Source organism: Enhydra lutris, unplaced genomic scaffold (genome assembly GCF_002288905.1).
Source record: "Enhydra lutris kenyoni isolate GAN:26980312 unplaced genomic scaffold, ASM228890v2 scaffoldscaffold10, whole genome shotgun sequence".
Lineage (NCBI taxonomy): Eukaryota > Metazoa > Chordata > Mammalia > Carnivora > Mustelidae > Enhydra > Enhydra lutris.
The window spans coordinates 43,107,450-43,123,468 of NW_019154094.1; the positions used below are offsets into that span (position 1 = coordinate 43,107,450).

At 42.4% G+C, this 16,019-nt stretch overlaps 1 protein-coding gene across 4 annotated transcripts in view; it reads left to right on the forward strand.

Moving 5' to 3' along the window:
• Positions 1-342: 342 nt before the first annotated feature.
• Positions 343-16,019, forward strand: part of LOC111144207 (tRNA splicing endonuclease subunit 2) — a 42,187-nt gene continuing 26,510 nt past the window's right edge. For all 4 annotated transcript variants that reach the window (XR_002640370.1, XR_002640371.1, XR_002640372.1 and 1 more), the window contains exons 1-4: positions 343-378; positions 5,700-5,901; positions 7,207-7,288; positions 13,075-13,111. Coding sequence is in view for 1 of the 4 variants with exons in the window: in XM_022498418.1 (XP_022354126.1) it covers positions 5,713-5,901; positions 7,207-7,288; positions 13,075-13,111 (308 nt within the window). In the remaining 3 variants the exon portion in view is untranslated. The remainder of the gene's footprint in view (positions 379-5,699; positions 5,902-7,206; positions 7,289-13,074; positions 13,112-16,019) is intronic.

Sequence of the window (16,019 nt, forward strand, 5' to 3'; positions counted from 1 at the left end):
AAACTCTAAATCTTCAAGCCTGGGTTAGAGTCTCTTTTCCACCTCCTAGCTATGTGAGATAGGACAAGTAACTTGGGATCTCATGTAAAACGAATGTTGCGAGACTGCTGTGAGAATTAAACAAAAGTGGCACCTATGCAGGAGGCTATCCGTACGACCCCAGGAAGGGTAGGTAGGACAACTCGCTTACACCCGGCCAAAGGTCAGGAGTAGGCGCGGCTTCTGCGCACGCGCTCTCCGCAAAGACCCGGCAGGCATGCCCGAGGACTCTGCGGCTGCGCATTCGCCCGGCTTTGCGGCCGCACTGCTTGACGGCGGCGGTGACCGCCCACCCGCCGGCGTTACCGGGGTAACGACGAGCGCGTGGGGCTAAGGAAGGTAAGGCGCCGGGGCGAGCCGCTGGCGGTGTCCGGTGGCGCTGAGCGCGGTGGCCACGTCTCGGGCCTTCTCTGAAAGCTCTCAAGAGCGAGAGCGGAAAGGGCGTAGAGACTCCCCGGGTTGCACAGCCGCCCAGAGTAGGCCGGGCAGGGGAGCCAGGCTTCCTGGTTCCACCGGAATTAGCTCCTCTCTGGTTCTTCCAGCACCTGTAGCCCTTTGCACTTCTCTTCGTTCTTTCCCAAGAACAGGATGCCGCGTTCAGTGCTGGGGGCTGGGGACGTAGAGGTGTATTGGACACCCGTCTCTGCCCGAGAGGATCCTCAGCCGCTAGTGCAGTTCTTGAAGGGCGGGGGGCGCTCAAGGAAATCCGCAGAGGGATGAAGTAAGGCAGGGAGTTAGAATTTCGTGGGCCCTTAATACCTTCTGGCTTGTGTGTAGTCACTTATTGCAGTTGCAGCCCCCGTCTGGCTAGCATCTTGCACGTGACAGGCCCAGTACGAGGCTCCTTCGCCTTCACACAGTTAACCCACTTAATCCTCACAACAACCTTCAAAGGGTTATCGTTTCTTTATGTGGCTTAGTCTCAGGTTCTGACTTGAAAGCTCCCCAGGGCCTGGATTGTTTGCCTTGTCCCTTTCATCCTTGCCTCCCTTATCCCAGGAGGTACACCGTTGGAGCTTCAAACATTTTTTAATTGGGAGAAGGTGAGCTTTACTGGGTGGGAGGTTTTTTAACCAGGTTTATTTGGCAAGGTGTTTCCAGGGGATTGGAAAATTAAATGGAGCTACCTCCCCCGTTTTTGTTTTGCTTGTTTTGTTTGGATAAACATTTACTGAATACCTAAACAGTGTTAGCTTGTCTGCTCAAGGGAAGAATAAGGAGCAAGCCCTGCTTTTGATAGTAAAGTAAATGCACTTACACTTCTTGTGTCTGGAGTCAAGTATGTCCTGGGTTGGGAAAGGAGAAACAACAGGTGCATAGCACTCAGCCCCTCTGAGTCCCTTTCCTGCTCTGAACAATGGGAGTATACTTAGGGAACTGTTGGGATTAAGTGAGTTTGAATAGGCTATCCTGTCACCAGTAGCTGGCAACTTCGGCTACTGCTGAAATCATCTGGGTCCCACCCCAGAATTTTTGATATAATTGCAGTTGAGCTCTGAGCATTAGGATTTTTAAGATTTCTCCAGGTGATTCTACGGGCACCCAAGCTTGAGAGCCACTATTGTATACCACCCAGAGTTAATTAATCTCTTTTCAGTTCTCATTCCCTGCTTGAGCCTCTGCGCTGACTCCAAGTCTAAACCAGCCTTCACCTTCCAAACCCCTTGACAACTGGCCCAGTCATTCCTATACATACGTGTGTGGTTCAGACATGGGTCTCTTTAAGGCCAGTCTTCTTACAATGCTATGTCTCTGTGCACTGGGGCTTTGGGCAAATGATTGGCCCTCTCTAAGCCTGTTTCCTTGTCTGTGAAAGAGGATAGTAGTACCCATGTGTGTAGCATATGGCACAGTCTGTGCCTGGCTTGTCGTACCTACTGATAATTACCTCTTCTAATTTTATTCACATGCCACATCTTACATTATGCTGTTCTCCTCTCATGGCACTAAAGAAACATATCTTAAATGCCTAATGCAGATAATGGAAGATAGTGAAGTCAGTCCTTTCTCCCCCGTTTTGCCTTTCAAATTCAACACAAGACAATTCCTTCACAAAACCATGAAACTAGAGATCATTTGGTTTGTCCTATTGAATTTTTTAAGTAGCAGTTTTATTGAGACCATTCACATACCGTAAAACTCACCCTTGTAAAATATACAATTTGGTGATTTTAGTATATTCACAGTTGGGCAGCCATCACCACCACTGCAATCCAGTTTTAAAACATTTTCATCACCCTCAAAAATAAATCTGTACCTATTAGCAGTTGCTCTTCATTTCTCCCTTCCGTCAGCACTTTGTGATCACTAATCCACTTGTGTCTCTACGGATTTGCTATTGCAGACATTTCTTATTAATGGTCTTATATGTGGTCTTTTGTGACTACTTTCACTTAGGGTGATGCTTTCAAGCTTCATATACACTGTAGCATGTATCAGCACTTTGTTCCTTCATTGCTGGTAATCCATTATATATGGATACAACACATTTCATTGATCCATTCATCTGTTGAGGGACATTTGGGTTGTTACCACTTTTTTTGTTGTTGGGTTTTTTTGGCTATGATGAATCACTAAACATTCCGGTATGGATTTTTGCATGAACATGTTTTTAGTTTTCTTATATCTGTACCAGGGAGTGGAATCGCTGGATCATATGGTTATTCTGTGTTTAACCTTTGAGTGACTTCCAAACTGTTTTCCAGTCCTATTCAAGTTGAAGATGAAAAACAGGGCTCAGAGAGCTTAAGTGGGTTGTGCAAGGTCACATGATAATAATGGCAGGTTTGCATATCTAGGAGTCCTATGAACCAGATTCTTGAAGCCTTTCCTGCCACATGGGCAGAGGTGACACCACCAGACTTTGAGGTTTTGTGGAAAGCAGGGAAGATTTTGTGGCAGGAACCTTTCTGTCACACACACTTGGGTTGGAATACAGAGTTCTTGCCATCAAGTGTCCTAGCTCATTCTTGCTTTTTTCTTAAAGAGTATATATTGGGGTGCCTGGGTGGCTCAGTGGGTTGGGCCTCTGCCTTTGGCTCAGGTCATGATCTCAGGGTCCTGGGATCAAGCCCCGCATTGGGCTCTCTGCTCAGCTTCTTTCTCTCTGCCTGCCTCTCTGCCTACCTGTGATCTCTGACTGTCGAATAAATATATATTAAAAAAAAAAATCTTGAAAAAAAATAAGGAGAATATAGCAGCAATCTGAGGGAAAGTTCCAAACCAGGCAAATTATAACTTCATTGTCACTTGTTCGAGAGAATTTAATTGGAAGTTCTTGAAGTTAGCCATTTAACATTTCCTCTTTTTTTTTTCATTCAAAAAATTCCAAATGTAGCATATACAAGTAGCATATACTAACCAGAAGTTAAGTTTCAAAAGTGAAAAATCTCATAAAAGTTCAACTTGTTCCTGAAAATGCCTAGAAAGTTTCTCACTAGATTCAAATATCCTGCCTCAAAAAAGCTGACATAGCATTGTTTAAGTTTTAGGATAAATTGCTGTTTCTTCTTCTTCTTCTTTTTTTTTTTATTGCTGTTTCTTCTGAATACGAAGTGTGATCATCAGCTTGGATTGAGGGATAAGTCAGCAAGTGAAAATTTAGTTAAAATGCTCTTGGAAGAAAATCTCTTAATTGCCCATTAACATCCAACGTACATGGCTTGTTATAAAGGCTTTATAGCATGTGTATAATGTATATATGAGTCATGCTCAGTATGTAATTCCATTGAGGGATCTTATTTAAAAAATTACTCTAGTGTTTGCTGCTTAGCATACTTGGTTATTTCTATGAAGGTTCCAACTTGGTGATTCTTATTTTTCACAGTTATCTTTGTAATTGGTTTTTCAATTTCTGTAACTCTTGCTTGTTCTATATTTTCCTTTGTCCTCATCTAATTCCTCAATTTCTTTGAGAAGGCAGATAAAGGTATCATCACACACTGGACAAGGCATTCAATTTCTTTTTAATGGTCACGAACCCATAAAACCACTTACCTTCCACAGATTTGGCCACCATCACTGGCTGTTTCAGGCTTGGTTGCATCCATTGCCCAATGGATCCTGGTATTAAATGCAGGAGGCATTTTAATAAGCAGTCTTACTTTTTTCTCTTGGGTCCATGTAGATGAAACGTGAAAACTATATTTTCAAGCACTGGATCTGCTCTCCACTTAAATCAAACTGGGCCGGGACGAAGGGAGCAGCAGATTCGAGTCTACCCTCTCATTCCAGGGCATCTGTTGGGAGAGTGGAGTGGCCCAGACGCTTGCACTGTTTACATTTTACCCCTTTGCATGTGGTTGAATTTTCCTAAGTTAGATATATCTGCTGTGGCTCTTTTTCTTTATCACACGGTGCACTCAACTTCATTTCCTTCCTTTAGCCATTATGAAATTGTAGCCTGTTGTGTTACCTTCAATTTGCTTTCGTGTGTGTTATGTGCTTGTTTTGTCTCTTCAGATTGAGTATAAGGCCTGGAAGGGAGAGGTACTGACTTTGGCTTCCTTTACTTCCTCAGAGTGCTGCGTGCACACTGGCTCAGGACTAAGACAAGGACAGACAAGGACAGTCTTGTCTAAGTAATTCCATAATTCTCTGGAACCCTTTGGCTCCTAACCTTGAGAAATAGTGGGCCTTCAGACAAGGAGGGTGGGTGGGAGATGCTGCCTATGCTCACAGCAGAGCCCTGTGAGAAGAGTGTAGGCTTTGAAATTCAACAGACCTGGGATCATCTGAACGGACCTTTTACAAAATCTCTCTGACCTGAACCTGTTTTCTTCATCTGTAAACCAGAATTGGTAGTGCTCACCCCATAATGATAATTAAAGCAAATACATGCGTGAAGCTCATTATGTACTAGGTACTCTTCTCGGCCCTTTATGGGGTCTTAACTCTAAGATAGAATCTGTTTTTCATCCTTATTTCGCAAATGAGGAAACCAAAGCACAGAGAGATTAAGCATCTTTTGCCCCAAATTACACAGGTAGGACTCATAAAGCCAATTCAGTTCTGGCATTCTAGCTTTAGAGTTCGTGCTCTTTGCCACTCACATTTGGTGGTACATAACAAACCCTGAAATAACGGTTTCTGTCATTGCTGTTATCACTTATTAATTTACCTTATAAATTAGAAGATGATTGACCCAATGTTTAGAATGTATTTTAAGGTCCTTTTATTTTGGAAAATAAAAATACTGACTAGATTTAATTCTTTGAGGACAGTGTCTTTTTTGGCTTTATCTTTATATAGCCAACACCTCTGATTATAATGAGGCCCTGGTAGGTACTCAGTAAATGTCTGTTGTCTGAGCAAAAGAACAGGAATCCTGTTGCGCTTGCTATCAGTAGACTTTTGCATGGCATTATGACTTCAGACATGCCACTAGGCCTCAGTCTTGTCCATGATAATTAGAAATATCATTACTGACTTCTTGAGCACAGTTTTGGGAATTGAGATATTTTAGGTGATTGGGATTTGTAGTGCTTGTACAAAATGTTCTCATTACTCCTTCTTTTAGTACACTGCTTCTAAATATTTTATTTTTCACATGGACCACAAAGTTTTCTGAGCCTAGAGATAAATGCATCCCCATTTTTGGTCAACATAGTTATGGATTGGCTATCTATTTCTTTCTCCTTATTATACTCTTTTAAAAACAGCTACCCTTGAGAAATGGCAGAAGCAGTTTTCCGTGCCCCAAAGCGGAAAAGAAGAGTGTATGAGAGTTACGAGTCTCCACTGCCCATCCCTTTTGGTCAGGATTGTGGGCCTAAGCAAGACTTCAAAGTGTTCACAGCAGAGCTGATAAACAACAATGTAATTGTGAGGAACGCAGAAGATATGGAGCAGCTCTATGGGAGAGTAAGTGTTAGAGGCTTTGACATGGCTGCTTTTGACAGCCCTGAGCCAGCTATCCTTTTTGCTTCCCCCCCATTCACTCCCAAAAGCAAACCATAATTGACCCATATTCTTTTCTTGCCATTCAGTCCAGTGTTGGAGAGAACTGTGCAATTTGAATCAGGTGCCCTGAAGCCATATGTTAATGAGGAAGACTACTCCCCCACCCTTGAACCCACATTGCAACAACATAGTAAGGTTGTGCGTTGGCCTTTCTTGTCTTTCATTTATAAAAGCCATGCATGTTCATAAAAATGTCAAGCAATTTACAGAAATCTAATGGGTAAAAAGTAAAAATTCCCCTCTCCCACTCCATCTCCAGAGGTAAACACAGAGTGGCGTGTTGTTCTGGCTCACGGACAGGTGAGGCTTCAGTATGTACTCTGGTTCCTTATTTGTGATCTCGTCTCTTTGGGGACCTCTTCTTAGATGAGAACAAGTTCTAGTTTTTGTGTTTTCTGCCCATGTTAGGTTCAGGTTGAGATTGGTAGCCTGCTTCCTCCCCACCTCACCCCCATCCATAGCCAGTTAATTACTGGAGGCTTTTTTTTTTTTTTTTTTTTAAGTAATCTCTACCCACAGCAGGGGGCTTGAACGCACAACCCTGAGCTCAAGAGTCACATGCTGTACCAACTGAGGCAGCCAGGTGCCCCAACTTGGGAGCATTTTTTAAATAGCTTTATTGAGGTATAATTTAGTGCCATAAAAATTCACTCATTGTAAATGTGTAATTCAGTGATTGTAGTAAATTCATAGAGTTGTGCAATCACCATTATGGTCCAGTTGTGGAGCATTCCCATCACCACAAAAAGTTCCCTTGTACCATTGCACTTAATCCCTGCTCCCACTTCCAGCCCATGTCACCCACTGATCTACTTCCTCTCTAAAATTTCTTTTCTAAACATTTTTATATAAAATACATAGGTTGTAGCCATCTTCTCAAAGTGGGATACAGCAGGTGGCACTGATCCTTGTGAAATGGGGCTCTAGGCTAAGGCCCTGCCTCTGCCTGTCCCATTGCCTTAAGCTTACCAAACCCAGACTGAAATCATTAGGTTAAGACACATAAGGTGTACTGAAAACTTACTAGAACTCTTCAAACAATCAGAGATAAATGCTAAGATCTTCATTAGTAATCATTAATCAGAAGGAAAATGTAAAGCTAAGAAAAATAGAATGAATCTCTTGTTAACTCAAATAGTTATTTTCCATCAGCTATAAAAATGGTAACTAAACATGAACTAACTTTGTTTTCTCTTTTCCTGGAAGGGTTATTTTGGAAAAGGTATCCTGTCTAGAAGCCGTCCAAACTTCACAATTTCAGATCCTAAGCTCATTGCTAAGTGGAAAGGTAAACGTGTACCTCATTCAGTTCGTTTGGCAAATTATTTTTTTTCATCTTTGATCTTACACTTTAGATTACATGGGAAAATTCTCTGGAGAAGATATAACATGCACAGTGGCAATTTTACTGCTAAAACTAGCAACTATAATAATTCTGATCAAGGTGAAAGGGTTCTGATGATTGGTGAAAATGAGTTTTAACTAATTTCTGGAGTTATCAAAAGTGTTATTCAGGCTTTTCTGTTGTTAAACATTGACTAGCAGGGTACTGTGCACTCAGAAGGTACTAGTAGTTTAAGTACCTCTTTACCTGTATGCAAAATGAGTTTTATATTTTTTATTTCTAGGATTAGAATTTAAACAATAACCATAACATTAATGAATTTGTTAAAACATTAACTAACGTGTGTAGTTCTTACTTGCTTGACTTGCCTTCTTTTAACTTAGAAATCTTTTACCTTAGTGTGTTTGTCCAAGGAAGTCTCATGGTGATTACATAACCAATGCCAGCAGATAAAAACATAATTGGGATTTTTTTGTAAGAAAAAATACAAATTAAACCTGCACTAAGATACCATTTTAGCAATCAGATTGGCAAAAATCCAAAAGTTCGACCATATTCTTCTTGGGGAGGCCCAGAGAAACACTCTTCACGCATCGCTGGTAGGAATGCAGGTGGTACAACTGTCACGGAGGGGAATTTAGCAATGGCTGGCAAAATTATTTATATGTATGCCTCCCCCCCCACAATCTTCCTCTCCCCCTAACCCCTAGCCACTCTAATATGTTCACTGTGTCTCTGAGGTTGCCCATTCTAGATACTTCATTGTAACTGGAATCATACATTGTGAAGCCATGTTGTAGCATTATCAGAACTTATCCTGAATAGTATCCCATTGTATGGGTATCCCATGTTTTGTTTATCCACTCATCCAAAGATGGGCATTTTGGGGTGTTCCCACGTTGGGTCTGTTATGAATAGTGCTGCTGTGAATGTTCATATACAGGGGTGTGTGTGTGTGTGTGTGTGTGTGTGTGTGTGTGAACATATATTTTCATTTCTCCTGGGCATATACCTAGGAGTGAACCTGCTGGCTCTTATGATAGTTCTGTTTTCATTTTTTAGCAAATGCCAAACAGTTTTCCACAATATCTGCCCCCTGTTATATTCCTACCAGCAGTACACAAAGTTCCTAATTCTTCCACTTGTTATCTTCTGGGTTTTGATTTTTTTTGTCTGTTTTTTTTGATAGCCATCTTGGTGAGTGTGAAGTGATAAAAATTTTTAATGTTAATAAAGTCCAGTTTATCTGTTTTTTTCTTTCATTACCTATGGTTTTGGTGTCATATTTAGAAAACCATTGCCAAATCCAAGCTGATGCAGATTCTCCCCTGTGTTTTCTTCTAAGAGTTTTATATTTTCAGCTCTTAAACTTAGGTCTCTGATCCACTTTGAGTTAATTTTTGTGTATGATATAAAGTAGGGGTCCAGTGTTTCGCCCGTGGATATCTAGCATTTGCTTTTAACCCAGCAATTCCATTTCTAGGAATTTATCTGAAAGATAGACTGGCAAAAATATGAAAAGAAATTGCACGAGGCTATTCATTGCAAACTGTTTCTTATATTAAAGACTGGAAACGACCCAAATGTCCAGTATGAGGGGACTGGTCAATTAACACTGTACTGCATTCATACAATGAAGTACCATGGAGCTGAGCTAAGAATGAGAGATAACTGGGATGTGTTCCTAAGCAAAGAAAGCACAGTAAGGGGGAGTCTGCATAGTATGCCATGGTTTATCTGAAGGTGGGGGGATATAAATACATTTTTGAAATTTAAGGAAGGATAAATCACGGATTTTTTTTAATGCCTATGGTGGAGGGACGGGACAGGATGGAGAAAGAGGTGCAACTTTATAGATTTAACTTTGGAACCTTGTAAATGTGTTACATGATTACAAAACAAAGTTAAATTTTAAAAAGTAATTAAAAAAAAAAGCAGAATCTATATATCAAGTTGGTGGTATAGCCATGGAAGAAAACTATTTTGAGTGACTGTAGAACATGGTGACTTGAGGTTCAATCCTAATAGGATAGACTTTGTGTCAGTTATCTGTTGGCACAGTGTTGTTTAACCAGTGGCTTTCAGCAGCATCCAAATTGCTGACAAGTCTATAGGTTTGCTGGGTAGGTGTGCTGATCTGGGCTGGATATACTCATCCAGCTGGTTAGTTATAGAGATCAGCTGGCTGCTCTGATGGATTTAGTCCAATAATGGATTGAGCTGGACTTACTAGTGTCTGGTTGTCTGTTGGTTGGCTGTCAACTGGTCTAGGATGGTCTCAACTGGGATGAGAGGCAGGGGGCACCATATATGTCATTCTTTTAGCAGGCTAGCCCAGGCATGTTCTCATGGTCATGGTGGAGGGTCACAAGCAAGCCCAGCATGCCGGTGCTTTTTGGACCTCTCCTCACGGCATGTTTGCTGTTACTCCAACTTGTCTAGAGTCAAGGTGTTTGGCAGGTGGAAGACCTGAAGAGCTGGGGCCATCAGTGCAATCAACCTGCCCTATACTCTAAAGAAAGGAAGAGTTGCAAAATAATCTTCACATTACTTTCAGCAATTATTTTATAGGTGATAGCAATCATACAACTGACTGTTGTATGGGTATTGTGTAGAAAAGCACATGATTAGTTATGTTGGTGTGGTTGAGAGCCAGGATTTTCACAATAAACATCTATACCAGGAAGCAAAGAAGATTATCAAAAAGTGCTAGGCTTGTTTCAAAGGAGGCTCCCCAGACCAAAGAGGGAAACATTTGAACATCAATGAGAATAATGCTATAGGGGCACCTGGGTGGCTTAGTCGGTTTTAGTGTCCAACACTTGATTGTGGTTCAGGCTGTGATCTCAGGGTCGTGAAATTGAGCCCCACATCAGGCTCTGTGCTGAGCATGGAGCCTGCTTCAGATTCTCTCTCTCTCTCTCTTGCTAAAAACAAACAAAAAGAATTAATAATATAATTTGTTTTAAAATCCAGTCATTGGTAATAATATCTCAAAAAGACTCTTGAATCTTTTAATTTTTGCTAGTACATACTGATACATTCCAGGAGAAATTCTCGGTTCACTTGTGGAGGATTCACCATTTTGGAAATCGGTAAACATGGACTGGTTCTTGGGGTCACTAAGTAGTGAGGGATTTCTCTCTATAGAAGATTCCTGCTAATAAACAAGAAATAATGGGATTAGAATAGCACCATTTTGCATCCTCTAATAAAGCATTGATCACCAGTGGTGTTAATGACATACAAAGAGACAACACATTTTTTTGTCTTGTGAGGGAAACACACAGCACCACCCATGAAGTAGGCTGCCCAAGATACTGAGCCTGAATCTGGTCAAGCCTCTAGTTGCACTGATTTACAGGAAACAGGGTCAAAGAATGCGTTAATTAAGCCAGTGCTGCTCAAAGTACTAAAGTGTCACAAGACAAGTCCTTTGCACCAGAATGGAAATAGATCCCCTACTATTTAGCTGTTTACCTATGGCTTCCCTCTCTGTGAACATCAGGCTGTGAAAACAAGGGGAGCTGAACTAAGCAATGTGTTGAGTGAGGCAGTTGCTTAAAGGTTGGTGCAGTCTCTTCTTGGACCGTCCATGAGTAATTCAAGGACAGTACTGGGCCTGTGACCTTTGATGAGCCACCGTGTTTACAGCACAATAGGGACGTGATCCTCTGAGGCCAGACCAGGGGGAAGCTGTACAGGACAGAAGACCCAATTGCTTCAGTAAGTAAATCACAGGGAAGAAAAACATGTGGGGTCACATATATTAGAATCAACTTCAGATTTATCAGTCAGTTGTAACGTATAGGCCTTAGATGGATTTTGAGTCTGATTTTCAAAAATTGTGACAGTCCATAGATTTTGGATGAGGCTAAGGAATTAATAGTAATTTTTAAAAGTAATAATAGTATTGCAATTATTTTTCCAATTTTTATAATTTTTTTAAGTAAGCTGTATGCTCCTGTGGGACTTGAACTCACAGCCTCAAGTTCGAGTCACATGCTCTACCAACTGAGCCAGCCAACGCCCCCAATTTTTTTATACAAGGTTTTTTGTTTTTTTGTTGGTTTTTTTTTTCATTTTTTTAAAGTCTTTAGAGAAATACATAAGCGCTACTTAGAGATGCTGTGATAGGATGTGAGGGATCTTTTTCAGAATAATCTGGAGACAGGAGAATGAACAGAAGAACAAATGAAGCAAGACTGGCCATGAGTTAATTGTTAAAGCTGAGGGATGGCAATGTGGGAATTTATTATACTATTCTCCTTACTTTTGTATGTCTGAAAACTTTTTTCATTTTTTCAAAAAGCGAGGGAAAAAAGTGGGGGAAAAAATAGCATAATGACTCCCACCATCAAGCTTCAGCAGTTACGAATATTTGGCCAGAAACCTAGAAAGCTTTCAATAGTATGATGATCTTAACAATTGAGAATCTTCTCTTGATCTGTGTAGGAACTGAATTTTAGACAGTAATAGAAATTTGAAGGAAAGGAATTTATGCCAAGGAATCAGAAATGAAGCTTGTGGACTGCCCTGAAGAAGTAAATCTCAAATGTCCATTTTAGGAGGGTCTTCAAATTCTGGCTTCAGCCTCATCTTCCACCCTCTCTCTGCACTCTCTTCTACTTGTTAGCACTACAGCCACCTTGGGCTGCTTGCCATTCCATGGACCTGCCATGCATTTACTCTCTCAGCCTCTGCATGGCTTCCCCTGCCTCCTTCCCTCTGGTCTGCCTGGTGAACCCTCATTCACTCTTCAGAGCCCAGCTCAGCTACTCCTCCTCCTTGGTGTTTTTTACTAAGCCTTTCAGGTAAAGTGAGCTACTTCCTTTATACTCCTTTTACTCTTCAGCTTGGGTTAGAATCAGTCATTTCTGGTCTGTCTCCCCAACTGGGCTGTATCTCAAGAAGAGAGGATTTACTTTCTTACTTCTATGTCTCTAGTGCTTGGCACATGGATGACTATCAGTAATACATGCTAAATTGTCATTTTTATTAAATTTACCAGAGGAGGGAGGTCATGACACAGCGAAAACTGACAAATTCCTAAGGAGGTAGGAGTGTGTGAACTCCTAGTGTTTTTAAAGCTGATGATCATCTATTCCAAGCCTTTAATGCCCTGGGCAGAAGGCTGAGTTTGGGTAAGGGGAAACGATTTGCTCAAAGGCAGAGTGGAGGAGGATGAGGACTAAAACCCACACCATCAGGTGATCAGTAAATAATACTGAAGGTGGAAAGGCTCAACCAGCCAGATACCCAGAGCTAGAACCCAGAACTCCCAGGTCCACACCCAGCACCAACACTGCCATGAAATTCACTTCATCAACCCTTTTTGTAGGTACATGTGGGGCACTTTGACTGAAGATGCCTTATGGAGCATGGGAAAATGGCAAAGTGCATAACTTTAGGGCCTCGATATTCTCATCCAAAAGTTCAGAGGTGGCAGAGGGGTTTCCTCTTGCATGCCATTGCTGCCGTGCTGCAGTGTTGAGAAGGATTTCAGGGTCACATCTGGGCACAGCAAGAGCGCTGTGATCAGTCAGCATTGCCTTCCCGTGGGTTCAGGGAATGATGGCATATAAAGCACGCCATTGCGGGTTGGGCAAGATTAGCCTTCTAAATGTGTGATTTTGTGATTCTTGAAATTCTCTTTGTTTTTCTGGATTTTCAATGTGGTTTTTACCTTTAGGAAAATTTGTCTGAACAGAACTTTTTTGTTGTTACAGATATGAAGACAGACATGCCTATAATCACGTCAAAGAAGTAAGTCATGATGGCCTTAGTTTAAGTCAGAATTATGGCTTAAGTCAGATCTGTTTGTAGATAGCCTTTCCAGTGTGGTAGGTCATGCCTTGTTTTTTTGGCCTTTTTTTTTTTTTTTCCTTTGGTAGTAGGTGTGTCCTTGAAAATTATGTCTGAACTTAATGTGGATCAAATCATATTTGAAATGCACTAAGTTAATTTTTTTAAATAATCCTAATCCAAATCCTTTGCCACTTCCAAAATATGAACAAGTGTCCTCTACTGTGTATGTCTTTAAGTGCTAGGATGTTTACACTTAGGTCTAGAACTCACCTCTTCCCTATCCTCTTTCCTCACTCTACACTTGCAGGGTGAGAGAAAGGCTTCTATGGAAGCTCTACCTCATCTACTCATACAATCACAATTCCTTCCTGTGGCTTTTCTTTACGCTCTCCCATTTCCCGGAACTTCTCTTCTTGACCCCCCCAAGCACGCATGCTTCCTGGCTGTTGCCGCCCATCCCATGATCCAGCCTACATGTCACTCTCTTGGAGGTTTTCTTGTCCCCACCACCCTCCCTTGGTGGGGCTGGTTCTTCCAGCTCCCACACAGTCTGCCTTGACGCCTCTCGCTATGCCGGCTGTCATACACCAGGATTTAGACTGTCAGTTCCTGGAGAGCAGGGACCAGGCCTGCTTCCTCTCTGCAGCCCCAACACAGAGTGGTCCCTTGGTGGGATTTTGTGGACTAAACGTTCATTCATTTAAATCCTCATTGTCCCTGAGAGGCAGCTCCAGTGGTGTCTCTTCTGTAAGCCTTCTAAAAATATTGAAGCCCCAGTGGTTTTTCTTTTTGCTTCTAGCACATACTGGCAGAATCTGACAGCTCCTATTCAGTTATGTGCTTGGTAACCCCATGGCCAGAGGAGTGGCCAGGGGCAATGACCCCAGGGAGATCTCAGTGGCTGCTCTGGCTATACCTGCAGGCTGGGTGTGGGGGTAGGGTTCCAGTCTGTGGGAGGGGCCTACTGAGAACCTGGCAAAGCCCCCATCCCAGGAGCAGCTGCAGGAAAGCTGCTGCGGTCAACACTAGGACTCAGAAACAGAACAGAAGCCTGCCCCTCAGAACTGCATCCTGGGGGCGCCTGGGTGGCTCAGTGGGTTGAGCCTCTGCCTTCAGCTCAGGTTATGATTCAGGGTCCTGGGATCGAGCCCCGAATCGGGCTCTCTGCTCAGCGGGGAGCCTGCTTCCCACCCTCTCTCTGCCTGCTTGTGATTTCTGTCAAATAAATAAATAAAATCTTTAAAAAAAAAAAAAAAAAACAACTGCATCCTGATCGGGCTGGCAGTGGGCATGACATGGCATCAAGCCAGTTTGAGTATGTGAGGTTCTGGGTGGGGGAGATTGTCGCCTGGCTGAAGTTATCCCTTTGTCAGCTCTGCAGTAATAACATTCCAAGCGTTTTATTGATCCTTGTATTAGTTCCCTAGGGCTACCATAGCTCAAAAGAACAGAAATTTAATCACATACCTCTGGAGACCAGAAGTCTAAAATCAGCGTATCAGCTGAGCTGTGCTCCTTCAGAAGGCTATAAAGGAGGATCCTCCCATCTTCCATGCCTGGTGTGAGCCTCTGGTGGTAGCCAGCAATCTTTGACATTCCTTGGCTTATAGATGCATCTCTCTAGGCTCTTCCTCCATTCTCACATGGAGCTCTCCCTTGTGTATGTCTATGTGTCTCTGTCCAAATTTCCCTCTTCTTTCCTACAAGGAAACCGGCCAGTATAACTTCATCTTTACTTGGTTACATCTGCAAAGACAGTGTTTCCAGAGAAGGTCAGATTCACAGGTGCCAGGGGTTAGGACTTAACCATATCTGACAGTTCTGTCAGAAAATTATGCCCCCCCATCACTTGATTAATTATTTGGCCATAATAATTGCAGTTGAAATCTAAATTGTTAAGTATTAAAAGAAATGGGTTCATTTTTATATTTTTAGGTTAATTTTCCAGCTTAAGTGCTTGTTGTAATTGTTTCTTTACTCTTCCCTCTGAAACTCTGATCCCCTTTCTCAAGTGAATTCACTCTGATTGGCTGTTTCCCAACAATAGTTGTCCATGGGTGATGAGAACCTTCCATGTAATCCTCTCTGAAGGTGAGTGTCCAGACCCTTGGGTGATGCCCTAGGGGACTGAAGTATGTAGGTTGTGTCCTCGAAGGGCCAGTCATGAGGGAGGTGTTGCCCCCCTCCCCATTTGTAGTCCTCTGTTCAGCCAGCGTTTACTGCAGGTGCCTGAGTGTTGGGTGTCGCGTAGGTGCTACAGATACAAGAGGAGGAAAAAATTTCATCCCTATTCTCAAGGGATTTACCGTCAAGTGGGAGCAGAAGAGAAGTAAACGATTGGACTGTTCTGTAATAAACATTGCAGGGAGGTATTACTATGATCACTGTCATAGCTAACAGGTACCGGCTCTCTGACAGTGCTAGCTATCAGTCTGGATGCTTTACTTGACCATCTCAGTTCATCTTCTCGAGAAGCCTTTGAGGTAGGCATAGTCATATCCACTCATTGTATCAGCTCAGACGAGGCAGTTCAGCTTCAGAGCCTCCAAGGAGCTGACACAGGGAGAACAATAACGTGGTTTTACATGCTGGCGTTTCTTGGACATATTCCATAAACGAGGTCCTGTGCTGATAACACATTTGTGGACTGTCCCCTAAAGTCCTCTCATCACCCCTAGAGGTAGGTCCTGTTATCTGACAGATGAGGAAACGCAACCAGAGGAGGTTACATAACTTGTGTAAGGGCAGTACTTGGACCCAAGCAGACTGCCTCAAAACTGTTTTGCTGTGAATTTCCAATGACAGATAGACATTCATCTGTAAGTGGGGGAGAGGGGCGTTCACCGTACCAATGGAAGAGTGTGTT